The 26,779-nt window shown below is 51.2% G+C and overlaps 7 protein-coding genes across 7 annotated transcripts; 3 read left to right on the forward strand and 4 right to left on the reverse strand.

The window, feature by feature from the left end:
* Nucleotides 1-58: 58 nt before the first annotated feature.
* On the forward strand, nucleotides 59-1,074 carry TRIVIDRAFT_68630 (uncharacterized protein; the record flags this gene model as incomplete). Its single annotated transcript, XM_014098773.1, has 2 exons — nucleotides 59-490; nucleotides 550-1,074. The coding sequence occupies 2 exons, from the start codon at nucleotides 59-61 to the stop codon at nucleotides 1,072-1,074; spliced, it is 957 nt and encodes a 318-aa protein (XP_013954248.1).
* A 311-nt stretch (nucleotides 1,075-1,385) lies between these two features.
* Nucleotides 1,386-5,003, reverse strand: TRIVIDRAFT_224234 (uncharacterized protein; the record flags this gene model as incomplete). The annotated part of the gene is made up of 1 exon (XM_014098774.1): nucleotides 1,386-5,003. One exon carries the CDS (start codon nucleotides 5,001-5,003, stop codon nucleotides 1,386-1,388), a length of 3,618 nt encoding a protein of 1,205 aa, XP_013954249.1.
* A 261-nt stretch (nucleotides 5,004-5,264) lies between these two features.
* Nucleotides 5,265-5,759, forward strand: TRIVIDRAFT_68632 (uncharacterized protein; the record flags this gene model as incomplete). Its single annotated transcript, XM_014098775.1, has 2 exons — nucleotides 5,265-5,417; nucleotides 5,469-5,759. 2 exons carry the CDS (start codon nucleotides 5,265-5,267, stop codon nucleotides 5,757-5,759), a joined length of 444 nt encoding a protein of 147 aa, XP_013954250.1.
* A 555-nt stretch (nucleotides 5,760-6,314) lies between these two features.
* Nucleotides 6,315-8,194, reverse strand: TRIVIDRAFT_77255 (glycoside hydrolase family 79 protein; the record flags this gene model as incomplete). The annotated part of the gene is made up of 4 exons (XM_014098776.1): nucleotides 6,315-6,923; nucleotides 6,991-7,285; nucleotides 7,342-7,972; nucleotides 8,038-8,194. The coding sequence occupies 4 exons, from the start codon at nucleotides 8,192-8,194 to the stop codon at nucleotides 6,381-6,383; spliced, it is 1,626 nt and encodes a 541-aa protein (XP_013954251.1).
* A 1,005-nt stretch (nucleotides 8,195-9,199) lies between these two features.
* Nucleotides 9,200-10,653, forward strand: TRIVIDRAFT_216426 (uncharacterized protein; the record flags this gene model as incomplete). Its single annotated transcript, XM_014098777.1, has 1 exon — nucleotides 9,200-10,653. The coding sequence occupies one exon, from the start codon at nucleotides 9,955-9,957 to the stop codon at nucleotides 10,495-10,497; it is 543 nt and encodes a 180-aa protein (XP_013954252.1).
* A 12-nt stretch (nucleotides 10,654-10,665) lies between these two features.
* Nucleotides 10,666-13,059, reverse strand: TRIVIDRAFT_48039 (uncharacterized protein; the record flags this gene model as incomplete). Its single annotated transcript, XM_014098778.1, has 5 exons — nucleotides 10,666-10,824; nucleotides 10,892-11,491; nucleotides 11,559-12,272; nucleotides 12,340-12,855; nucleotides 12,940-13,059. The coding sequence occupies 5 exons, from the start codon at nucleotides 13,057-13,059 to the stop codon at nucleotides 10,666-10,668; spliced, it is 2,109 nt and encodes a 702-aa protein (XP_013954253.1).
* A 1,495-nt stretch (nucleotides 13,060-14,554) lies between these two features.
* TRIVIDRAFT_47982 (uncharacterized protein) lies at nucleotides 14,555-26,373 on the reverse strand (the record flags this gene model as incomplete). The annotated part of the gene is given in 4 exon segments (XM_014098779.1): nucleotides 14,555-15,265; nucleotides 15,279-26,003; nucleotides 26,058-26,215; nucleotides 26,319-26,373. 4 exon segments carry the CDS (start codon nucleotides 26,371-26,373, stop codon nucleotides 14,555-14,557), a joined length of 11,649 nt encoding a protein of 3,882 aa, XP_013954254.1.
* Nucleotides 26,374-26,779: the final 406 nt, after the last annotated feature.

Genomic DNA, 26,779 nt, shown 5'->3' on the forward strand with positions numbered 1-26,779 from the left:
GCAAGCTCACTTCACACCATTCCCTCTCCATCACCAACCGCAAAACAACACCCTCACAATGGCGAATCCCAACGATCCCCCCCTCGACGAGATCCAATGGCGCTCTCCCCAGATCGTAGCCCAGATGGGTGGCCTCCACTCCAACACAATCCTCTTCTACTTTGCCGAATCGCCCTTCTTCGAGCGCACCTCCAACAACGCCGTCATCATGGCCCAGGCAATGAACAACATGGCCATGTACCACTACATCCAGACGCGCGAGGCCTTTGAAACACGTCTCAAGACAATGTCGGGACTAGAATTCATCGTGGGTGAGGAGCCGGCCGAGACAGGCCCGGGCATGGGAACCGGTGTCTGGGTCATTCGGAAGCAGACGAGGCGGAAACGGTACCAGGACGATGACGAGATCACCGTCCACGCTTCGTTCTTTGTCGTGGGCGAAAACATATACATGGCCCCGACCCTTGCAGACATTTTGGCTTCGAGAATTGTGCGTGAAAGAGCCAAAATGCCCCTAATCCAGGATACACAGTTAACCTTTGCTACTAGATGACGATATCCTCAGCCATTGCGAAAGCATTGCCAGCCGCCGAAGCAGCCCGCAAATGGCGTCCCTCCACAGGCCACGTATACCAGCTCCCCGCAAGCCAACCCTCCACCCAACCCAAGCCACAAGAGCCCAAGGAGGAGAATCCCGCCCTCGACGACACCGGCAAGCCAGTCTCGGCAGTAGCAAAGCACGAAGCCCCCTTCATTGATAGAGTTGCTGAAGAATCCTTCATGATCCATCTGAGATACGGAGGCGAATACATCGACGAGAACCCCATCACAGGCAAGCCGGGCGAGTTCCACCTCTCTTCCACGGGTCGCAAGCCGGTGCTGCCTCCGCAGGGCGCGGCTCCTACGGGCATCAGCGCCATGAGCGGGCCTCCCATGTTGAATACGAAGCTGGATGATAAAAAGGATGGCAGGGCGGACAAGACGCCGAAATCAGCCACGATGCCTAAACTCAAGAGGAAGAAGAGCAAGATGAGCCCGAGCGTGACTCCTGCGGCGACGCCTGGGGCTTCATGAAGGAGGGGAATTGCTTCGAGGTGGATGTGCTCAGGGCCCTGGCGTTTTTGGAAAGAGGGGGGGGGAATCGGCGTTTGCGTTTTTGGTTTTTGATACCCGGTTCGAAGATGAATCCGAAATATTGTACGGGCACATAGACATGCATATAGCATAGCATTTATGACTTATCATTCCAGGTCATATCAACTACACACTGAAGGTTATCTGATGATCAGGCATAATATCGCTTTGTTATATTCATATAATTTTCACTCAATTTTACCCACCCATTAACGCCAGTATGAGATTCTATACTCATCTTCATGTCTCCTTCATTCTACAACCCATCCTTTGCCAGCCACCTTCTTCTGCTTCACCTTCTGCGCCGGCAACGGCCATCCCTGACCAGCCGTATTCTCCGCCCTCAAATACGGAACGACCCAGCACTCTCGTGTCGTCGCTCCATCGGCGCCCAGAGCCTGTGCCTTGACCTCCTTGATCGGCTTTCCATAGCTAATGAGCGGCGTGCCCTTTGCCAGCCCAGCAAGCTGCCCGCCCGTCACATCAGTGAGCGCGTGCATTCTCGTCTTTGGCTTCTTCTCCGAGTCGAGCGCGCCGGAAGGCGTGGCGCGCTGCAGGAAGGCGTACACAATGTACTCGGGGCACTCCTGGGGGCTGACGTGGGCGAGCGAGGAGGTAGGGTGGATGTAGACGCAGGGGTTTTCGCCGCTGCCGGGCCTGTGGAGGGGGATGAGCGGGATGTAGGGCACGTCGATGGCGCGGCGAGGTTTTCTGAATTGCTCGGGTGGGTTGGGTGCCAGGTCGGCGCGGATAGCGACTTGGTCCAAGAAGCCGGCGGCTGTCATCTGTTTCAGCGCGCTGACTTGCTTTGGTGAGGGGGGATCCAGCTTTTCCTGGTATTGCAGCGCAGCGAAGGAGGGGATGTTTGCACGTAAAAGATCAGTTATTTGCTTCCGCAGCTGTTGGATCTCCTTAAGGACCTTGTAGCGGACGAAATGGGCTTCACACCACTGCTCGGTTGGCTCATGTGCGAACTCGCCTACCACTTGCAGAAGCTTGATGGCGTCAGACTTGTCATCCAAGAAGCAAAAGTTCTTGTGAACTTGGTTGAACAGTCGCCGAACGTTGGCCTGGCGATCTTCCTCAATTACATCAGCCGCGGTGCGGATTGCTGTGTCTTCTTTCTCAGCCAGAGCCGGAATAGCCTGGTTCTCTGCAAGATAGACTTCTGCCGCGGATAAACCAGCCACAAGAGCAATTGTATACGGCAGACAGTTGTGGAGGTGTCCCACGAGCAAGATTCTTGCGAATCGAGGGGACAGGGGGAACATGGACATTGTTGTTCCCACCTTGGTGACCTGGCCGCTGGGAGATATGGCAGAAAGATATGTGAGGAGCTTTTCGGCCTTGGCGAGCATCTGTCGGTCTGGAGGTGTAGGGAACGGGAAGTTGACGACGTTTTGTAGATTCATGGCCTTGAGCTGCAACACGATGCCTTCGATGGGCATCCGCAGCAGTTCAGGGTCTGAAAACTCTTGGAAATCTCTCTCGTAAACCGCTGATGAGTAAAGTCTGTAGCAGTGACCAGGCCCCGTACGACCAGCACGACCTGATCGCTGACTTGCGCTGGCTTTGCTAATCCAGCCAATCTCGTAGCTCTGAACGCCACTGAGACGATCGTAATTCCTTTCTTTTGAGCGTCCGCAGTCAAATACAAATCGAATGCCGGGAATGGTTAAACTGGTCTCAGCAACGTTGGTTGCAAGGATAATCTGTCGAGTTCCTTCGGGAACCTCGTCAAAGACTCTCAGCTGCTCTTTGACTGGAAGTAAAGAGTACAGAGGCAATACCTGCATCTTGAGGGGAACAACTTCATCTTCCTCTTCAATCTTGAACTCGTCATCCCCTTCTTCTTCAACATCAGACTCAATGCCATCGATATCGTCAAAATCATGCTCGTCAACGTCGCCAAACTCGAGGTCTTCGACTTCAACTGGTGCTTCAGTCGCCGAGATCTTCACTTTAGGACCTTCAGCCGTCCTTGGGCCGCCAAAAGCCGCCTTGAGCTTCTTGCTCAGCTGCAGAATCTCGTTGCGGCCTGTCAAGAAAACCAAGAAACCTCCAGGGGGTAGTTTCTTATGACCGCGGCAGATTTTCCGGAATGCCTCTTCAACGTAGTCGTGGTGAGTACGACGAGCGAAGTGGATAGTAACAGGATGCTGTCGTCCTTCGACCTCCACAACAGGTGGTGGTGTTGAGAACAGGCTAGGGTTCATCGTCATGTCTTCTATTCTTAGCGTGGCAGACATGATGATGAGTTTCAAGGGCTTAATCGTTGGGTCCTCTTGTGACAGCTCGGTTCTGAGTTTAATGACTCGACTAAGCATTCCAATCAAGATGTCGGTATTGACACTTCTCTCGTGGGCCTCATCGATAACAATGGCAGAGTACTTTCGCAGCGTAATATCCTGCGCAACCTCTCGGAGCAACACACCATCAGTCATGAACTTGACGGCTGTCTTTGCATCAACGTTGCCTTCGAAACGGATCTGATAGGCCACCGCGCTTGAGTGGTCTCCAAGCTCGTCTGCCACTCGCTTAGACATACTGACAGCAGCAACCCTACGGGGCTGCGTGACACCAATCATTCCTGGTGTTGGAGAGTCGGGAGATCCATAGCCTGCCTCGAACAGGAATTGAGGCACCTGTGTAGTTTTTCCTGAACCAGTAGCACCACAAATTACAACAATGTCGTGGTTGTGGATTGCCTCCATGAGCCTCTGCTCTTCGGAGACGACAGGGAGCTTCATTCGGGCCTCCTGGATCTCGGGCGTTCTTACAACAGCCACGCTAAAGACTTTTCTTGACGTTTTCTCGGTTATCTGTAATTCCATCGGTAAGGGATCCTGTTCAGGAGCTCTTGGGACGAAGTTTTCTGGCTTCGGTATATCTAGCACAGCCGAAGTTGCATCCACAGGCTGGTATCCAAGCGCCTCGTTTCGCTGCTGATGGGCCCATGCCTTGAAAGAGGACGATCTTTGGCTCTTTTGTTCCTGATCTATCTCTTCTTCTTCGTCATCTTCCTCTTCGCTGGTTTCTTCTTCAGATTCAGAGTCGTCATCGTCTTCGGAATTTTGGCTCGAGTTGTCTTCGGATTCTTCGTCCGATTCGTCATCTTTCTCAGCCTTGTCATCCTCGTCGCCACTGAAACCATTCCATTCATCGTCATCTCCCACCTCTTCAGACTCCGATTGCTTATCTGGGACGAGTGAAACTTTGGTCTTCAAGCCTCCTCTCTTCTGTCGCTTCTGAATCACCGGCCGGCCTTCGTCATCTAGTTCGAGCGGCCGTTTGAGACCGGATCCAGCAGTCACTGCCGAGGCCACCGCCTCTTGGGTAGTCGGAGCAACGGCTTTCGGCGTCTCAGTATCGGGTTGTGCCACGGGTGCAGTCGCATCGTCCGACATGTGCGCATCATCATCATCTTCGTCGTCTTCATCAACCTCTGGTCGCTGCTCAAAAAGAACATTCTCCACCGAAGATGTAGGATCAACCCCAGCTCTGTGTTCTCTCAGCGCACGAGACAACGCCTGCTTCTTCGTTTCGCGACCCTGTCCCAGAGATTTGCTGCTCGCAAACAGACTCGTGTCGATCTTTCTCTCGGCGAGCTTCGCAAGCAATTCGCGGTTCTCGTCTTTGCGCAGCTTATTGTCAATGTACTTTTCCAGGCGCTTCGCCTTCTTGCCGCTCATCTTTGCACCATCTTCCTTCAACTGCTCCTTCATGCGAGCCTTCTTCTCCTCCAGCTCTTTCTTTGCGGCCGGCAAGATTTCCTGGTTGGTGTCTTCGACTTCATGGCGAGCGCTTTCTTTGGCTCTCTCACGAGCCAGCACCTTGTGCTTTCTCTGTCTGGGCACGAACTTAGCCATTGTGAGGCCTGGTGATGGAAAAGCTCTATGGCATTCCGCTCAATGCTGAAATTCAATGGCGCCGTTCAAATCGCAGCGCTATCGCGAGAAGCAGAGGCCGATAACCAGAAATTTTGGCAGATAAGTAATTTTGCCGCCGCCGACCGCCAAAGTCTCGACATGAATTGGGAATAGTGCGGGGACCGTCTCAGCTAGCTCCGTGAAGCTCAACTGACTTACCCTGGATCGATCTCAGACAACTCAAAAAACGACAACATCACAATGGCGACACTAGATATAAGAGAAGACTCTTTCCCGGCTCAGAGCCGGGCAGCCTCTGGATTAGTCAACGGCGTTCCTACAGAAGTCACACTATTGGAATTCTCCGACAAGATTTTAATCACAATTAGCCAGGAGGGGCGACTGGCGCAATGGGTAGGTTGATATTGACACTCATTTGAATGGAGGTTGTTGATGAGATGACAGATTCAAGTCCCTATGATGGGAACCACTGCGGGCATTGTTGATATGGCCCTGCCGAGTAGTAACCACGGCCTGCTCCCTGCCACTCACCTTGCCCCCAAGACCCTCTTGGGAGGTGGAGGTGACGACAGAGAAACTCTAGGACAGCTTTACGCCTCACAAATTGCTAGCCACATTTCCTTGAAGTCTCCGGAGGAGAGGCGGACGCTTGTATTCGGATTTGGGCTCGCAAAGGCCGAGAAGGAGCAGGAGGCCTTTTTTGACCTCTTTGAGCTGGCTCTCAAGGTGCTATAATGGATGGTGTTGCTCGCAGAAATTGAATAAAAGACTTGGGTGGTGTCACTCGTTGATAATGAGTGCTCTATAGACTACTCTCATATATTTCATCTCAGATGCACCTGATACACAGGCCGTCAAAACAGCCGAATTCACTCAATACTTTAGGAAAAAGAAAAGGCCAGAATGAAGATAGAATATGGAAAAAACGTCAAAAAAATAACCTGGACGAACGGGGAATCGAACCCCGGACCTTTCCCATGCGGGAAGGCAACTGAAGAGCTGCCGATGCTAAGGGAAAATTATACCACTAAACCATCCGCCCATGATTGGTTGAAATGCCTCCTTCATATTGTCACCTATACAGAGTGCGCATTGTCCTAATTCGATTCCCCGTCCATCTCAGACGGCATGGAACTCATTCTTCTTACTACATATACTATGTAACCTGCACAGCAGCATTAAATCTTGGCATAGAACGTTTGAACTAATTTTTTGCGCATATCGGAGAAATTTCACACACTTATATTCCGTGTCATGAATGTAACAAGTCACGAAAGCAAGAGATCAAGTAGAGCATAACACACATTATTCATAAATCATGCATCTATCTCGTAAATACCATCTAACTCATCACCCTTACAGGAGAGGAAAGTTGAGCAAAACTGCCGACGAATCCGGCACTTCAACTGTAACCTTTCCGTTCTTCACAACGGCAGTCTCTCCCACTGTCACATTATGCAGTCGCACAGGCAGGCCATGTGCAAGCTCATAGTTGTAGCTCCAGCCATCAAAAGTAATGCCAGTAATGGCATCACTTCCGTTGGCTAGGAGACGCTGCACGCCAACAAGCGCTCCATTACGGGCGCCGCTCACAGCGAAAGTGTACGTCTGGCTGGGACGAGGGGGAGGGTTGGGGACCGACTCGAGACCCTGGCCGTCGACGGTGGTGTTGTAGCCGCGCAGGTTGAGGACGGTGAGGCGGGCGAGATGGCCCTTGAGCAGGCCGCTTGAGTAATGAGCTGCGTAGGCGGCTTCACGAGCATCGGGCAGAGGGATGTTGGAGATGCTGACGGGGAGAAGGGAGTTGCCCAGCGTGGCGGCGACGGTGATGCTGCCGTAGTAAGGCGCCTTGGTGCCCCTGGAGGCCAGGTCCGTCTCAATAGGCTGCCAAGCTTGGTACTATCATGATGGATCAGCAATGGTCGTCTTGACACGAGTGTTGGAAGCTGTGGAGACTGAGACTTACACGATAGTTGGTGCCCATGTGCATGTGGACGCGCTTGAAACCCACCGAAGCGGCGTACAGGTTGAAGTCGATGCCCCAGAGCGCGGCACCAAAAGTGTTGGACAGACCAGGTCTGCCTTGGTTGTAGAGAGAGTTGCACTCGCCAAAGATGAGAGGAGTCTCCTTTTGTGCCTGAGCAGTGCTGAAAATGGCATTGTACTCGGGGAGATGGCCCTGCACAGAGCTGACGGTCCTGGTGTGGTTCATCAGGGTACCTTGCAGGGTGACACCGAGAGAAGTGGCGCCGCTGATGTAGCTGTTTGCTTTGTTAACACGAATTCACCTTGCAAAGAATAAGATGCTGAAGCTTACTTGTGAGTTGAGAAATACTCGATGTCCTGGTTCTTGTCAAGACCGTCCTGGAAGGCCAGGGGTGCCTTGAGGTGATTGCCAGTGCCAGCAAAAGAAGGTGCCATAAACTTGGGGCCCCCAAAGAGAGTCAAGGATGGGCAGTGCTTTTGGACCTGCTTCTTGATCTCGGCCGTGCCGTTCTGCCACTGCCAAACATAGGTGCTCTCGTTCCAGTTCGAGGGTCGTACAGGGCCCTGAGCGGACGTTGAGAAGAGATCAGGCTCATTGCCATACTCCCAGGTGTATATGTTCCCATGGCTAAGAGCTTTGCAAGCCAAGGGGACCGTGTCGGCGAGGGTCTCCCATCCCTCTGACCTGTTGGCGCCTAGGCCGAGGTTGAATCCGTGAGAGAATTGAACACCGGGCCAAGTGCCATACGACTCAAAGTACGCATCGCCAATGTGGATGGTGGTTGGGTAGTCGGGCGATCTGCTAGGGTCGACGATACCGATCAAGGATGCCTTTTGTGAGGCATTGTAGAGCGCATAATCTTGGGTGTTACCACCGACACGAATATATGGCTTGTGGCCTTGAAGAAGTCCGAGATTGTTGATGAGGTTGTATGAGAACAAGTTTGGGGACGACTTGTTACCTGAGGAGATAGAGTTAGACCCAATTGGCCGTTAGGAGGGAAGTTATTCATGAGCTGGGCCTTACCGGCAAAGTCAGGGAATGAGGCAAACTCAATGGAGTAGCTCACGAAGCCATCAAGGGGCTGGCCATTGGCATTGGGCTGAGAAGGAACGGTGTATACATCAGCCGCAACGGATGAAGCGGCACCGAGCAGCGCGACGATGGCGCTTTGTGTAAACATGGTGTACCGTCAAATACCTTAAAGGAAAAACAGCTGAAGAGAAAGAAAGAGGAAGCTCCAACTGTCAAGACGTGCCGATGATGCCATTTATATAGCCTTGCCCCTGGGAGCCTATTGCTCGAAGCATAGGACCCGGATGAGCTTTTCTTTTCGATATTACTTAACATCTGGGACCTTGTTCCTACGTTTGCATCCCCCGCATAATAATGCATTGCAACCTTGTTCCTTGCTAGTCAATGCATTGGTTCATGATTGAGTGGCCTCGGCCCTGGGGATTGGCACGTCACCTACCCAAACGGGAACATGAATGATGATGGCACAGGTCTTGACATTTTCAGAGCTTGCTCGGTATTAATAGCGGGTCAGTAGGGATGTTGCTTATTATTCATTGCTGTAACCTTTCTTTTTCTCTTCCCCGTCCGTTGCTAAATAGGGAGCATGTAAGTAAGACCGTAGTAATTGATGTTATAGACCGCCCATCTGGCAAAGAACAAGACAAATTGACAAGATCAGAGCTCCGACAACTGTTCGATATGTCGTGGTGACAGCATCCCTGGAGACAAAAAGCCCAAGCGAAGCTATATCCGTTGGCCCTATCCACCTCTCTCGGGCCGAATCATGTTTTCTTCCGCCAGCGTCGCAACAGCGAGATTCCGCGAATGGGGTGTCGAGCCGGTTAAGCTTCCCCGCGATTCGTCGAGCTGTGAAATACCGTATGATGGTAAATCCATGGAATCCCCGCACAGCTGGTTCTGCCTATTGTCCTGACAGGGCTGAGCAGGATTAGTGTGTCGTGTTTGTCGTAGTGCGGTGAAGTTAGCAATGTAATAAAGCAGGATAATAATCCGTTTGCTGCTGCGACATCGCTCGCTCATGGGCTGAGGCTTTGATGCAGGACGGTGAGCTTTATGTAAGGAACAGAAATTGCGCCATCCGGGGTTGTATTTCTGACATCTTGATTATTATACATGGTTTTGCCTTGTTCAGGTCATGCTCGTAGCACATTTAAATCGCCTCATCGCCAGATATTTGTCAAGTCTCCGCAAACTTGCTTTTGCTGTGCCTTTCTTATTTTTGATGGTAACCACCAAATTCAGCAGTTGATTCGAAATTGCATCTGCCTGTCAACATGAGCTTATGTAAGTCCCCATACTTGTCAACCAGATGTCTCTCTTACATTGCAAACAGCGGCGATTTCATTGGCTGGCAAGAAACACCCGAAGAGAAGGGCATGATGGGAAGAAAGGAAGAAGGAAGACAGCCATCAATTGGCTGCGAGGGAGGCTCAATTGTTACGACTCACATGTGCCAAAACAATGAATCTTTAGTGGCGCGTACCGAGTACATGTCCCTACGCTAGAGACGCCATACAGTCTCGGGTATCTCAGATGGAGCGAGACTCCGACGGGCATAAGCACTGGACTAAGCGAATGCGAGTTGGAGTGAGCCTACTAATCACCTGATTGCGTCACGGTTGAAGTTGTCCTTTATGCGGAAGCTGTATAAATTCTCTCAGCTGAGGCCAAACACAGTTTTGCATTTTCTTCATGACTGATTGAGCTCACGCGACTGGACGAGCAATTGCCGATTTCAACAAGCTGTTTCACAACTGCTCACCAGAGGACTTGCGTGTAATTGAGCCTAACCTGCAACTCGCCTTGACAACCCACGACAATCAACTAAAACCACAAGAGAGAGGTAAAGAGAGAGAGATAAAGAGAGAGCAAAAAGAAGGCTGAAACCACCAAAACTCATCAACAATGTCTCGCTATTTCCCTCACACCCCCTACGCCGAGGACCAGCCTCTCTCTCGCCTCATCCTCACAACCCACGTCCTTACCCGCGCCGTCACCACCGGCAGCATCATCGGCCTCGTCATAACGAGCGTCCGCCAAGCCATCCCCTCCCTCCGCCGTCCCGGCCCTCTGTCCGAGAAACTGCTCCTTTCAGCCACCCGCAGCACCATCATCACCACCGCCATCGTCAGCGTGGGCCTCACGGCGCGGATGTGGGGCCGGGAACCCATCGAGTGGCAGGACCGGAGCTGGAGATTGCTGGAAAACCGGGGCCAGCTCGAGACAGATGACTGGACGTATTCCGGCATGGGGGCGGCATTGCTGGCAACGGGCGTCATGGGCGTCAGGGGAGCGGGAGGGCCTGCGAAGCTGGGATGGCGCGGCGTGACGGGAGCTGCGGGGATTGGAAGTGTAGGTGGCATGATTGGGTACATGGCGTGGAGGTATGGCATCAATGGGGGCAAGTTTGTTGAAAAGGACAAGAAGGGGGAGAGGAAGGGAATTTGAGCCATGGATGGTGTTGAAAGGGGAAGCGAGGATATTGCTGTAATAACACGATTTGTAACAACAGGATGGCACGGCGGAATGACACTCATGAACTCATCTCACAGGGACCCAAGGTAGTTTGATTATTTTCTAATCGCATAACACGACTTGACTTGTAAATCCATTATTCTATAGCTTCGCCCGTGGCTCTGTCAGCTCTTCAATCTTCTGATACTGGTAAAAGTGCTCGAGGCATTGCGGATTCAACAGCGTTCCACTCGGCTTGATCGTCTTGCCCGAGATGATGCTCTTGACGGGCATCTCGACCTTTTTGCCATTCACAGTAGTCTATCGCGTCAAATTGTGTCAGCATCTTAAATGAAAGATTCTCAAAAACGGAAGAATAATAACTTACCGGCACCTCGGGAATCTCAAAGACATACTTGGGCACATGCCTCTTTGTCAACCCCTTCGCAATCTCATCCTTAATCCTCCTCACCAGCTTCGCATCCAGCGCAAGCCCCTTCTTCATCAACACAAACAGCACAACTTGCTCATCCATGTCCTGCGGCCGTCTCTGTCCCACGCACAAGCTATCCGCAATCTCATCCGGAAAGCACCTCTCCAGCACGGCATAGATATCCGCGCTGCCAAACCGGATCCCGCTCGGATTCAGCACGCCATCGGACCGGCCCAGCATGAGAACCGCGCCCGTGTGAGGGCTGATTGCGCAAAAGTCGCCCTGCGCCCAGACGCCGGCGAAGCGCTCAAAGTATGCGGCGCGGTACTTCGGCCCGGGCGCCGGCCCGGGGCCGTCGTTCCACAGAAACACGGGCATGTTGGGGAAGGCCGCCGTTGCAACGAGATCGCCGGACGTGCCGGGCGGGAGGGGAGAGCCGGTACTACCTTCGGGGAGATCGTGGTCGTAGGCGGCGATGGGGATGCCGAGACAGGGGCCTTGACAGCCGCCGACGTAGACGGGAGTGAGGGGGTTTTCCTGGGCAAAGCAGCCGGCCTGTGTTTGGACTGCCGTTAGCACGGAGCATGAAATAGAATAGAAGAGAGGGAGAAAAGAAACTCACAATATCTGTCCCGCCAGAGATGTTTGCCAGGTGCACCTTCGCCGGAAACGCCTTATCATAGAACCACTCAAACATCTGATCTGGCAACACCATCCCCGTCGAAGTCATCAACCGCAAGTTGCTCAAATCAAACTCCTCTCGCGGCACAACCCCCCTCTTCATCAACTCGCCCAACCACCGCGGACTCACTCCCATCACCGTCACTTTCTGCTGCTCTGCGATCCTCAGCAAAACCTTTGGATCCGGCGTAAGCGGCGATCCATCATACGCCACGCACCGAGCGCCGTAAATCATCTTGGCTATACTTGACAAGTACATGATCCACCCGGTGGTAGTATACTGCAGACCAACATCCGTCGGCGCAAGACCCCGGTGCAAGACATCTCTGCTCGAGGAGAGATAAATGGGGCCGACGGCGTGGACGAGGGCCTTTGGCGTGCCCGTTGTGCCGGACGAATAGACGATGAGGGAGGGATCCATGAAGTCGATTCTTACGACGGCGGGACGAGGCTTGTTTGCGCCGGCTTGCAGAAAGCTTTCGAATCGTTCCGTCTTGGGGATGGCGCTCGTGTCGAATGGTTTGGCGAATCGCTGGATGATGATGAACTGTTTTAGGTTGTCGCACTCGGCCATGCCGTCCAACATGCCACGGATGTTGGCCCTCAGATCAATCGTCTTGCCGTTGTACAGGGCGCCATCATCAAAGAAGACAAACTACAGCCAATATCAGTCAGTCTAATCTCACAGATCAAAGCTCAAAGGCATCGATGCCTGATCTCACCTTTGGATTGACTTGCACCGCCCTCTGCAGCAACCCCCCAACTCCCATATCCGTCGAACTGCTGCTGAATATTCCACCCAGCCACAATGTCGCCAGAAACACCACATACGTCCTATATGAGTGTCCTCCAACAATAACAACACGATCCCCCTTCTGCAGCCCTCGTTCTTTCAGCGCCGCCGCCAATGCCGCAACATCCTGCCGTAGTTCTCCCCACGTCACATGTCGAATCTCAGTATTACCCTCCCGCACCTGTGTGAATGCAATTTTGCCGTCTTCTTTGTTTAGTTTGCACTGAGCTTCAGTTGATGGCGACGAAGTGTCGCGGGTGTAGAGGGCGTTTTCAGCCCAGTTCATGCGCACGCCTTCGAACCATCGCGGCACTCCGTCTATGGGAATAGATTCGTCCACTACGCGGGTGTATGTGCCCTCGTGGATGTAGGGCACGAATTCCCAGAGATTGCGGTAGAAGTCGCTGCGGTGGTCGCATGACCATTTGTAGAGCTCAGCGAATGACTATGAGCAGCATTAGAGTGGTGTAGATGAAGAGATACGCGTACATGTTGTGCTGAGCTCGCTGTATAGCAATTCAACACTGACCTGTAGATTCAGATTATGCTTTTTGTTGGCATCCTGCATGAAGCGCCACATGGCAGTGCTCTCGCGGTCATGATGCTCCCACAGCTTCCGCGGCAACTTGTCAAAGTCGGTGCTAGCCATTGTGTCGTGCCAGAGAATTCTCTCAACCAAAAGAGTAGTGCTGCAACAATTGCTCTGTTCAGGCCTCACTATATTCACTAAATCTCATTGAAATATACATTCACTCTCTTTCTTATATAGCCCCAAGAGAAATGAGCCGAGGCACATACCCCATACTACGTACACAAGTGCCAACCACGAACCCCTCCTTTCTTTTTGTATCATATCAACTCCAAGCACCTCCTCACCGTCTTTCCCCGGCTCGGCATTGACACGTTATTCATCTCCCACTTGCATGCCGGTCTCTTAGCCCCGGTCACTAACACACCGAATCCTCCGCTGACGCATGTACGGTAATACGAAGTGGTTCCTGGAACTATCATCACCTTCATCTTCTCAAATTTCCCATATCAAGCCCCGGATGGAACCTCGGCCCGTTGTGGGCCGTGGGTGCAAAGTCTTAGCTGGAAATGCGGAGGATCGGCCGGGTATCAGTGGAAGAGGCGCCCAATAATTTAATTTGCCAGTGGAAACTAGCAGTTGTTTACACCGAAGCCGGAACCCGAGGGCAGAGACTACTCCGCAGCAGGCACGTTAACATGGCTGAAAAGACTATCTGATAAAGTTAGGTCAAAGTAGGTAAGCAACGCGAAGCTATTTGTATGCCGCAAATGTAGGAGGACATGCATCTAGCAACAGGGGTCTCAAGAAATTTGGAATTTCGGAGTTGTAATACCTGAATTGTCAGCTTTACGAAAGCTTGGCAAAAGATAGTCCTCTAAACAGCCAAGGACACCCTGTTACATAAGAATAAGACACATCCATGTTAACAAACCAGAGCGTCTGCGATTCTTGCTGAAACTCTACGCTTCTTCGAAGAAACCAGCATCCGTTATCAACTTCCAGATGTTCTTGCACTAATCTTCTGAATGGATACATTAACTCCACAAATTGGTTTAACTCAGATGACTGCTGGCTTTTATCACGACACTTGGATTCCATCTGTACAACAGACTATGAGAGGTTCACATTTTCACAGCAAAATTCATTTAATAAATCAGCAAGTATTAGTATTAATTCTTTAGCATCAAATCATCTTCCCGTTCACTTCATCCTAACCAGATATGTAAAAATGAAGCTATGGAATTTTTTTTTTACCAAGTCTATGCTCTTCCGTAACCCATAGCTGGGTCTGTATACCGTAATTCTCATCAGCAGCATTCCCAGTAGCCTTTCATCACGCATTCCGCCCCTTTTACCCAGGCAATAGGAGAGTAAAAAGAAAAATAGAGATTAATACAAGTAAAGATAAACAAAACGTAAACACAGGAGTCCTCCCCATCCCTCCAACGCCTTGCTGAATGCCATCTCGCACAAAGGTTGAAATCCCCCCTTTAACGTCTCCTCGCCCCTCAAGCCTCTACCTGATGAGCCCACAGTTCAGCTTTGTATCAGGCAAAGCCAAAAGGGTATAGAAATAAAAAAGAAAACATGAAAACAAGAAAAAGAAAAAGACTCAAAGATATGGCATCCACAATGCATCGCACTGCGCCAAATTCATGGGGTTTACGGCCTTGGCGATAGCGTCAATAACCGTTTGGTTCGCAGGCAGGTTACCCGACGGGTTGTGGGCGAGGCTGATGGCACGCTTCACTATCGAGTCGCTGTTGAGCTGCACCGAGTCGCGTAGCTGGTTTTCGCTAATGCCACTGCGGTGGCTGTTCATCAGCCAGAACATCATCTCGTCCCTCACAAACAACGTCAGCGCGTGCTCAAGCTCATGCTCCGGTTCCGTCAAGCACCGTGCAATGGCCATGACTGAGCAGGCAAATATTCCCTCCATGGCCAGAGGCCCCATGAGAGTCTGCAGGTTTGGCGTCAGCCGGAAGGGCACTGGCTCTGGGTTGTGGAAGAACGGCTTAGATGCGCTCATGAATGACATGAGCTCGGAGCCCCAGATGTTGCCCGACCCACGAGCAATGTTCATCTTGGCCGGGTATCGGTTATGCATGTACAAGATGTAGGTCATAAACGTCAATGCCGACAGCTGGTATGAAAACTGTCTGCGGAACAGCCAGAATTCGGCAAATTGCGGGAACGCCTGCTGGAAATACTCCAGCGCCACCGTTGGCGGCACCCACTTCTCTTGGATGGCGTTGAACACCTCCAGTCGCGCCGTGGGCGTCAATTCAGGTTTGGTCTGTTGATAGTCTCCGTTAGTCATCACCTTCACTGAGCACCCTCCAGCTGCGGGAATAGCTTACCTGTCCTCCCTTAGACTCGAGCACTCCTCGAAGTTTCTCAAGCGTAAACAAGACCGGCTCATCCTTTGACATGCCCATACGTCTACAGTGATCCTCATAGACGCCATGCAGCGTAATGTATGAGGTATCTTCTTGCACAATTCTTATATGTGGAGCCAGGGGAACCATCAACGGTAGGGTGAATTGCAGGTCTCGTCGACGGCTCTCCTTCTTGCGACTCAGGGTCTGGTTGAGATGCCTAAAGAGCTGCAGAATCTTTTCCTCGCGGCGGCAGTGCCTTGCTGCGGGATGTTGCACTGCCCATGAGTGAACGCTACCGTCGTGACCACGCATCTTGAGTCTGCGATACGACGCATTGACTGAGCGTATCAAGTCAACGTTAGGTAAGAACCTCTCTATTCGAATAAAGTCCTGATTTTTGTCCTTGTGCTGAAGATACTGCCCAGGAATCTCAACTTCGTCAAACTTTTGGTATCGGAACTCGCTCAGGTGAGGGGAGAATGCTTCCAGAGGCGTGTGCACAATCCGACGATCCAGCTTCTCCTCAAACTTGGTCCTCCATCGCCTCAGTTTGTGGATGTACTCATACATAGTCGGCTTGACCTCAACAAAATCGGCTTCAAACGACTTTTTGATGTGGTTTGGTAGGATCGTCTCGGCAAACCGCGTGATGTTCGTCTCTGTGGCGGAAGGAAGCTTGACACTCTTGGCGAAAGACGCAGGAGTTCTGCTAACGTACGTCAGGGCATCATTAAGCAGTGCGACAATTAGACGGTATGCGTCTTCGTCTGGCGGACACTTGAAGTGTTTCTGAATCTGGTCTACCATGGTCTCCATTGATAATGCCAGCAAGGGAAATGCCGTCTTAAGCACTGACATGACTTCTTCAGTCAGTTCCCAAGGTGGCCTCTTCTGGTTTTGGGCAGCCGGTTGAGCTTGCGCTTGGCCGCCTTGAGCGAGAGCTTGAGACTGCGCTTGCTCTTGACCTGCAGGTGCGGGCGCGGGCGTTACTGATGCCGCGCCGCCATTAGCCTCGCCATTCTCTGTCTTAATGTGAGCCGCATCGCCACCAGTAGCAGTACCTGGCCGTGATGCTGTTCCCTCGGCCTTGGGAGGCTCTTGTTTTGTCTGCAAGGGGGAAGCTGAGCTAGGTTTGCCGTTAGCCGCAGCAGATTGACTTCGTAGCCGTGCCTTCTCCTTTGCTTCTTGGGTTTTCTTGATAGCCATCATATCCTCCCTGTTTGTCCTGAGTTGGAAGTAGAGAGCTTGGGGGTATGACTTTGCGATTCCGAGAAGGATCTGGTAGACCCGTGGAGCCTCTTTGTAGCCCAGACCAGTCAACAGCTGAGGAATGAATGTGATCCAATACCACGTTGGAGTCTCGCCTTTGAAGTCATCGAATCCTGCAGCAATAGAGCCCTTGGCATCGTCCAAGCTGAGGAGCCATAGAATCCGGGAGAGGAGTTTTCGCGACTTTGCACTCTTGTAGCTGCTTGCGGCTTGGAGGTAAGAGGTCAGCGCCTGCCTAGCCGCATTTACATCCAAAGGATCCTCTTTGAACTTTCTGTCATTAAAGTATCCCCACTCTGCCCAAGCCTTTGCTGCTCCTATATCGAAATACAGGGCCGTTCCGTAGGCTGCATCAGCCTCCTCTTTAAGCTCGAGTTTCTCAAGGAACATGCCCTTCAAGGTATAGAACTCGGCCTTCTGCTGGGGATTGAAGTAGTTAAGGTTCGTATTATTGATTACCTCCAAACCACTGTTCAGCTCCTCAGGGTTTTCGTAATGACATCTGGCCTGCTCGCGAAGTTTCAGGAATGCCTCCTGAATTTCGATGTTTGGAAGCGTGTAGATGCGACTGAGCTGGTTGATGCAGACTTCTGGCAAACTGTGTTTGCGTGCGACATGAGCGAAGCGGTTGATGATCCAAGCTGTCTCGTGGAAGCCACGGTAGGCGAAGGAAGCCCCACCAGCATTTTGCTGGCCTTGCTGTGGAAGAAGCTGGAGATATGTCTGGTTGATGAGGTTGAAAATGTGCTGTCTCCAAGTTACCAAGTCTTGCCAAGCCGTGATATCGTCCCAAATATTGGGAAGGCGATCACGCCAGGCGCCGAGCAGAAGCTTAAGTTCTCCTGATTTGACATCGAGATTGGACGCGTTGGTGTTGGCTAAACTCTGACAAATGACACTTGCATCATGCAGCTCCACCAACTGTTGGAAATTCTGGAGCAGTGGGATATGCGCGTTGGTCAACCGAACCGGGAGTTGATGCCATTTCCTAATGGACAGCTGTATCGCTTCATCGCACACACGCGCAAAATCTGTTGCCGCCTCTTGCTGGTTGTGGAATTTGAGTAGAGACATGAACGCCTGGAAGAAAGCTCGCCGCGGTGTAGGGGCATCCATGACTCCTTTGATGATATTGTCTAAAGCCTCGCGGTGCTGCTCGTCCTGCCACATTTCCGTGTTGCGCCATGCGCATTCGAGCAGCAAGTCCTGGAAATTCTCGTGCTTAGCAAAATCTTGAAGAATCTCCCACTGCTGCAGCTTTTGAGCACAGAGGACCCAATGATCCTCCCAAATCATATACTCAGCTTGAGAGAACGGGATCACACCAGTTCTTGCTTTGATCTGAGCTGTCTCATACAACTTCTGAGCTTTGTCCCACATCCCATTCTGTTCGTATGAAAGTCCGGCGTTGGTCTCTACAAACTGAGAACGACGACGCCAAGTCCCGTAGAAAAGATCGTCTTCCTGCAGGGATGCATAGAGATCCACGAGCGCATCGAGATTGCTCTCGCGGACAGTGGCTGAATCGGGTCCTGGTTTAATCGATGCATTTTCGAGCTGTACGAGGGCTGTATACCAAGCATCGTACGTCTTCGCTTCAAATTTCAACACATGCGGAGGAAGCCTACACTCCGGCCAGGTCTTTGCCGCTCCTTCTATCAAAGACTGAACAACATTGGGCCGCTTTTCTATTTGGCGACTATGGTAGTCTTTGGTGAGAAGCGCGACCATACCGCGCTGAAGTTCGGGTCTCTCATCTCGCAGAGTCGCAGACCAATACATCGGGAATGCGACAACCCACAGTTGATGAGCCAGCTGGTTATCGATATGTTGTAGCTGCGTCAACGGCTCGATAATGTCCCGTACTTTCACATCTCCTAGCTCGGCCATAAATCGTCGATGACTAGCCATGAGAGCCTCGAATTTTTCGTCGACCATCATGGTTGGCTCCCTCGTGTCCTTGTCTTTGGGGTAGACTGCAGCCAGCTGGGATGGAGCTATGACTTTGAAATCATCAGCATGAAGCTGTACGTTGGTGTTCATTTCCACAGCCCCCAACAGAAGGTGATTGGCCTGGGCCAGCCAGTAAGAATCCGCGAGAGTATCCCAATTCTGGGATGTAAGTACGTATGAGAGGCGGATGCTGGCTGTCTTGGACAAGCTCTTGTCGAAAATCGCCATGAACCGATTTCGCATTTCCGCGTCAACCGCTCGTGTGCCAATGAGAAAGGCGTGCTCCATTCGTACTGTTAACTCGGTCCGGGTAATCTTAGGGTCCTCGTAGATGCGAATCACCAGTTCTAGGAACTTGGAGAGCATTGTGGGATCTTGCCTGTGCTCAAAGGAGAGCATTTTGTGAAGGACCGCCGTCTTTTCCTTGAGTGTCGGCCAGGTACCCTCAGATCTAAACACCCAGCCCTCCACCATGCCTAGAATTTCCGTGCACAGTTCAATGTGCATGGACTTTTCGACAAGCGTTGCCAAAACGCTCAAGAATGGTCGTCGGTTGTCGCCCAGAGTTTCCATTCGCAATGCGACAACTTGAATCTCTTTGATCATCAGTTTAGTTTGCATCTCAAGTTCATATGCAGAGAGCTCTCCAGTGGTACCGTTAGTCTCTTGAGTCCGCTGGACACCTGTTGCTTGATTTGCTAAGGCACTGTAGTGCTGCACATGTTCTCGCGCATGCTTACTCTGCATTGCTTTCATAAGCGAAGGGATGTGTTGATCAATGATGGCAGGCTTGCGATTGCCCAGAGACCACAAAATGTTGACACCCGAAACATAGAGGTTGTTATTCATCTGTTCTGTTGCCACCTGTGAGAGATAGGCCACAATTTCAGATGTTTGAATCTCGGATTCACCCTCAGCATCGGCGTCCTCCATTGGCGTATCTTCAGGCACCGCATCGAGAATGCGACGAACGATAGACTTCAACTCTCGACCATCATCGTACTCCTTGTCAGCGAGGTGCAAACAATCCTGAACCTCTGGGTTTTCTGACTTGAGGCACTTCTCCAAGACCTTTTGGATTGGGGCGATGCTCCTTTGTATCCACTCGTCTGACTTGAAGTTCAGAAGAATACGGACCACTTGCAGTGTATTGATGATGTTGGTGAGGAATTTTTCGTCATACTTTTCCTTATCAGTTGGATCAGCGTTAAGAGCTGCCTGCGTCCTGTCGTGAGCGAGGATAACGTCGGTGACGTTGGGAAACAGATCTAGATCCAGGTCCCCCCAACACTGAGGCTGTACGAGGTTGTAAAGGAGGGCCATGGCTTTCTTGCAAAGCTCCGTCATATTTGGCCCGGCCTGCGGAACTGCACCAGCGGGTGATCCACGAGGTTTAGCGGATGGCAGTTGATACCGCTCGTTCAGTTGCGCAATAAACTCAACCAGGTACTTAACCATCTTAAGGCGGAACAGTGGCGGGATTTGATACTCTGGTCGATCGGCCGTTTGCCTGGCTGCCGAGGGGGATGTGCTTGGTTGGTCACTGTCCAACTTTCGTTTCCTCGAAACCGGAGACTCAGAGAGCGATCTCGTCGTCAGAAGAGGTGAAGTTTTGCCCTCGATCCGCCATTGTTCCCAAGTCCAAATCAGCCACATCATGTTCAAGGCGAGCTTCTTACTCTCATGTGAAGGGTTTGGCGGTGCGGCAACCTTTCTCAAAGACGTGATGATGAGAACAGCGTACTTATCTCTAGCATCGTAGAAAAGTTCGGGATGTCGCACAAGGAAATGGAAGATGCTTGTCATCTGCTGCATATTTTGGCCTTCGTCAGCCAAGATGCGACGCGGTGCTACGGCCCATGGTGTGGTCCTATCACTGGGACCCGTGCCACAGCGTTTGGGAAGAACCGGAGCAATGAGCTCCAGTGCTTGCGTAACCAGCGCCCGACCTTCATTGGAATTAGTCTTGAGTAGCGACAAGTATACCTGGCTGACGATTTTTGGAGGTGTTTCATAGTGAGCGATAAAATATCCTATCACGACATACGCCGCATGCTTGTTGATTATATCATCCAAGCGGATAAAAGTCCATCCAAATTTGATGATGTCCTTGCGCGCTTCTTGGAGTGTTGCATGGTAGTACTTAACAAGCATTGCCGACAGCTGGAGCACCTCAAACCTAATGTGGTCAATTCCTGGCTGGGCCAAGTCATCTGGAGTCATCTCAGGATGTACTTTCCAGATCTTAGTGCTCACTGCATCGATGATAGGTCGATCCATCAGCCTCTGGACGCGATTCTGTTCTGGCTGATTCCAATGCCGCATGACATCCGTAGCAACAATTGGATTAACGATATAGTGGAGTAGGAAGTATTTCGTCTTATTTGAAGCAGTCTTCCCAGAGTAGGTTTCGAGACAGCGAAGGAACGTCGATTTCCAGAACTCCATGGAGTCGCTGCAAATAATCTTCTCGTAGATGAAGGAGAATAGAGGCTGAGTCGACCGAAGTTCCTCGGCGGCAACGGACTCTACTAGATTGAATAAAGCATCCAAGTCCCCCGGCGATCTCTCCAGAGACTTGACGAGAATATTCATCAATTGCTCGGCGGCTTGGTAGCCCGGCAGTCGCACAAAGGCCGGAAGCGAATAGCCTCGTATATTTGCTTCGAGGTCTCTCCCAATGGCTTTCAGCCAGGTAAGGTGCTCCTTTTTATCCATCCAAGCACTAGAGGCTGGGAATTGACCGATGGAATGGAGGATATGAATCGTGTTGACAATGGCAACGTATTTCTTGTCGTTGTTCTGCCCAACAATCTCGTTGCATTTGCCGATCAACCCCTCCAAATTTTCCACGGCCGTCTCTCTCAAGGGCGTGCTATCTGGATGTAGAAGGACCTGGGCCAGAAGTCTACCGTATTTCAGATCATCCAGCTTGCCAAGTAGATAGGCCCAAATCTCCTTGGGATACCGGTTCAAGTAGAGAAACATTGGCAGCCGGAACGGGCTCTGGTGAGTTCGTCGAAGCCGCTCTTCGAGTCCAAGGAAGCAGTCAATTAAGCGGTCCTTGAACGCTTCTGCTGGAGCCGGTAGAAGATGGAAGATGTTGAGAATGGCAGTGATGACCTTCATTTGAGGATGCTGCTCAAAAAACGTGAACGAAATTTGCTGCCACGCACCGGGTTCAACAATAGACTCGATCTGATCAAGCAAGCGAGCACCGATCTCGACCTTGAAGTAGCTCGTCAGGAGCTTCAAAAGCCTTGACAAGTTATCCAAACCATGCGTGTTGAGTCTCTTCGGATCCGATAGACTCTGCAGCACAGGGCGCAGGCCGCTCTGGAGCAAATCTTTCGGCAGGCGCCTATCAACAGCTAACACCGACTTCAAGGCATCGTTTGCCGCCGCGATGGTTGGCTTCGATTCAGAATAGAGACATTTGAAAAAGACCGAGAGGATCTTACCCTTGGTCGGGTTGTTGGCAAATTCTTCAAACGTCATCGCAGTGCTGAGAAGTTTGATGCAGGACACTCGCAAGTTGACGATATGTTCATGTGTTCTGAACTCGGCAGGTTTGTTGGCCAAGGACTCGTCGTTGGCGTCAGCTAATGCGAGCGACTCCATCAACAGACGGTTTAGATTCTCGTCAAAGGTAACCCAGTCGTTTTTCAGGCCCATATGATACGTCATGGCATTGATGTACCCAATCTGTATAGGAAAGGGAAGGGCACGAAGAGGTTTAGCATAGATAGGCTGAAGAAACCTTTCCTTGTAGGGCTCGACGAGCTGCCACACTTCACAGCCAGCAGCCTTTGCGATGAGTTCCAGCGAGTTTTTGGCTGTTTCGCGGACAAACTTGTTCATATGAGAGAGCTCATTGTTAAACTGCATACAGATTTGGGCGAGGCGGGGTTGCTTGGCCTGCGGCTGGCCAGGTTGCTGTTGAATTGGCAGGGCATCTTCCTTCTTGATGTTCTTGGTGATGCGCCTGAGCAAAACTTCGAGACTAGTCTGTGCAAGACATCTTGTCTTTTCCGGGAGGTCCAGCGGCATGTCTTTGATAACGTACATCAGAGCACGAATAAATTCAGTCTGCTTAGATGTCACCCAAGCATCGCCCAGGTCAAGTTCTGTGAGCAAAAAGTTAATGCCAAGGCTTCCACCTGTCTTTGTGAACCATTCTTCCTCATAGCAGCTGTGACAGAAGGTATTGCTTAGGTGGTTGAACAGATGGAGACGGCCGACATTGGTCTCGGAGCCAAGAATGAGCGATGTGCATTTGTAGAGCTCCCGGATTGCCTGCTGCGCCGCTTCACGAACGTCCGGATGGTCAGATGCTAGGGATTCGACAATTGCGTCAGACAAGACCCGGGTGTCAATAGTCAGCGGGCCTTCACCAGCTTTCGGGTCAAAGGGGTTGTAATTTCGCTTCAGGTCGATCAGAGATCTTCCTACCTCTATGAGAACAAAGTGCCGGCACACGTCAAGGAGAAAAGCGCTGGATTCCTGCTTGACATCCGGTATTGACTGCGAAAACATGACCGCCTTGAGCAACTTTTTGGTGATCTTATCCTGCTCATCTTTCTTTGGGATGGATCTTTCGCGGCTCGACACTTCGAACGGCGCGAAATTAATATCCATCTTGCGGTTCAAAAAGTCTTGTGCTTGGAGCCTGACAATCCGGGGCAAGTCTTCGGGCAGTTGGTCAAACCCGATGCGTAGCTTCAGTTGAGTCTTGATAAAATGTATGGCCTGTTTCTTGTAGTATTCGTCATACTGTCGGTTCTGGGCATTAGCCTTATTGTGCCGAGGTACCTCCATCAGTTTTTGTATCGCAAGATCGATTCCCAGGTCAGCTGGAAAGGCTCTGTCCTTCTTGGAACCAATGAGTCGCAAGTCAAAGCTTGAGGCATCATCGGCATAGTTGGTATATGTGAGAGGAACAGCACCTGTCATAAATTTGCGATTTCTACCTCCAAGTTTACCCAAGATTCGCATGGTGGTATGCGCATGAAAGTGACTGTAGGGGTGTGGTTTTAGATGATCAAACAAGGCAGTCATGAGCTCGTCAATGACAGGTGCCATGATGGGATCGAGATAATCTGCCGTTAGATTATCAACACAGAGCTCCAACGTTCGGAGACCCTGGCCAACAAGGTCTGTGCCGGCCCGAAGAGCAACTACCAACGGTCGCATAAGAAAACTCAGGTGCGGCAGCAGGTGACTAAGCCGTGCCGGGACGGTAAGGCATAGCTCAACGTAGAGATCTCGCTCAGACGGTTTCCGGGCAGCCATCAGCAGAGTGTTTAGAACATCCAGCAGCATCTCAAGTAGCGGCAGTATCTGCTTATAGAGTTGCTCAAACTTCCCGCCGCCAATACTTCTAAAAAGGGACCGTAAAAGAAGGAAGTAGTTCATGGGCTCCTCTGCTTTGGTGGACAGCTCTATCGATTTTGTAACAATGCTGACTACGTGAGGCAACAAAACTTGCTCATTTTGCGTGGCAAACAAGGTGACCGCCATGAAGGCCAGCTTGAAGAGCCGCAGCAAAATGGACGACTTCTTAACGTCCGCTGAGCCAACCTCGTCGATTCGTTCCATGAGGAATTGAAGCAGCATGCCGCAAAAACTAGGAGAGGTTGCCTCACTCGCTAGGAAAAACTGGGGTATATGCAACAAAGCCGTGTGCTCAAAAATCATATCATAGAGATGTGGAATCTCCTGCTGGAAGACCTCATGGAAGGTAGCTGGGTCGATACAATGAAAGACGGTGGCGAATGTTTCAAGAAGGTCTTTTTCTTCCTTGCTACTCGAAACCATGTAGAAGTTTGCCATGTACTCAACTGGCGATACGTACTGATTCTCAGTAGCAGGTTTCTCAATTTCGTAGTATCTGAACACATAGGCGCCCTCTCGGAACAACTTGATAATCACATTGACCTCCTCCGCCGTGAAGCCGTAGGCGACCTCTTGCCAATGCGGCGGCGCATTCTGAGGGTCAATCGGTGTGCCAATGTTGCAAGTTCTCAGCTGATAAAATGTGTTTTTAAGACCATTCATCAGATTCCTAAAGAGAAATTTATTATCGCCCACCGGGTCAGCTCCTCGATCTCTAGGGTTGGAGATTTTGATGGGCACTGCTGAAAAGATGTCGGTTTCGTCCCAATCCGGCGGGTGCTCCTTATCAGCAAGATATGATTCAGGCGCACCAGCTTCGGCCTGCTGATGATATAGCTTCGACAGTTTGACAGCATTCGGGTACTGTCGATTCATGGCGGCAAATTTGTCTCCAATAGCGTTGAGGATCATCATCAAGTAATGCCTTGCATCTACTTTATTGGGGAGCTTCGCAATGCATTCGGCCATGTTAAGGAGAAGCTTCGCACTCATAGTTTGAAAAGACGTTCCTGGAAAGTTGTCTTGGAGATTTCGGGTATACACCTCCACCGTCTTGCGAATTTGCTCTGGAGTTAAGGAGTCGCGCACGTGATGAATCAGATCCGCCAGCATACTATACGCGAGAGGTCTCATCGTTTCGTATACGGTCAGGCCGTCTCCCGTTAATGTACGCTCGTCCAGAAGTTCGTCGATTTTGGGGAGGAAGATCTTTCGGAAATTATAATTGATAATGTGTCTGATTGCAATCAGGAGCTCCTTTCGTGTCCCAGATTTCTCTCGAGGACAGTCTTTGAGTAGCCGGATGACGATATCGGGTAATAGATGCAGAAAGTCTTTCAACTGAGAAGCGTACTGGCGGAGGAGATATGCCAGAAAACTCATAGTTTTGATCTGTGCGGTGATGAAATCTCCAAAGGCAGCTCGGTTTTTAATACCTGAGCTCACACCAGTATGTATATCGCCTCTGGCAGCAGCGTCATCGTGAGCCTGCTTCTGGGCGCTGGCCTGCAGAGAAAGGAATCCCTTAATCAGGGGCACAAATCTAGGCACATTCTGGGTGACTGTATTCCTATAGACTTGGAAGATCGACACGACAATGATCGGGCATTCCGAGAGAACTTTGAAAGACTGCATGCCTTTGAGGAGTGGTCGATTTTGCTGCTGGGGATCTGCGCCAAGCTCAGTCACCGAGGCCACAGGAGAGCCCGGTCGAGGAGACTGAAAGTTGGCTTGCGTGCTGCCTGGCGTTGACGGTGCACCAGGCTGCGGGTTTGGGGCGAGAGATGCATTATCCAGCTGCTCCATGACGACCTTCTCCATCTGATCAAAGAGCTCCTGAATTAAGGTCAGGAAGGGCTGGACCTTGCCCTGCAAAACCTGATGCTGATGGCGCATAATGTCGGAAGTGATCTTAACACACAATGATGCGTTATCCTCGTTGTCGGTTCGGACTAGTTGCATAAGCAGATCGACGATCTCTTCGGCGTAGGGCTTGAACGGTTCGGTGGGTGCCATGTTGGTCGGTAGTCGGTGTAGCACCTCGAGGATGCAGTTGCGGAGTTTCTATCATCAAACGTCAGCAGAAACCAACGCCAGGGCATCACGCAGAGCTCTCACCTGCTCCGGAGAATTGCTTTGGAAGATACATGGTCCACGCAAGATGTTTATGAAGATGGGCATCAAACGCTTCAGAAAGGGTTCGTAGATGGGGCCATTGGTGTAAGCGTCCAGGCTGTCGCGCAAGGTGGTCGCGGCTTCCACCTTGAGTCGGGTATCTGTTCAGTGACAAGAGGTTAGAGACCAGGTATGATGACGGAAGTATGCGATAAGGTGGAGGGGGTAAAGTATGGAGAGGCGGGGACGAGGTGGCCATCATACCTATATCAGCGGTGCTAAGTCGCTTCACGACATCGTCAATAGTAGTTCCCGACATGGCTGCATTATTGGCGTCCGCGAGACGCAGCTCTGCCTTCCATCCGCGGAAGGGGTGGCGAGGCGATGCGCAAAACGACTAATCGCAGCAAGGCTGAGGAACCAAGTATGAGGACGCGCCACGATCGATGCACCAGAGTGCTGCAGAGCGCTGGAATTTGGCGGCCAAGACGAGTAAAAAAGCGGTATTCGGCAGATACGGGTTAAGGGAGTCCGACGTCGTTCTGGGATAATGAAAGACTCGAGTGGGGGGTGACGGAGGATAGAAGATTGAAAGACTCGGCCCGCAGCCTTAAGATGCACGAACGAAGCTTTAACGTGACGCCTAGGAAATTTCCAGAGTTCGAGCAAAACTGGGCACCGTGGTCGCCAAAACCAATTGCGCTAGGCGGTGCATAAACAATTTT

The sequence above is a fragment of the Trichoderma virens genome (assembly GCF_000170995.1).
Source record: "Trichoderma virens Gv29-8 chromosome Unknown TRIVIscaffold_81, whole genome shotgun sequence".
NCBI classification, from domain to species: Eukaryota; Fungi; Ascomycota; class Sordariomycetes; order Hypocreales; family Hypocreaceae; genus Trichoderma; species Trichoderma virens.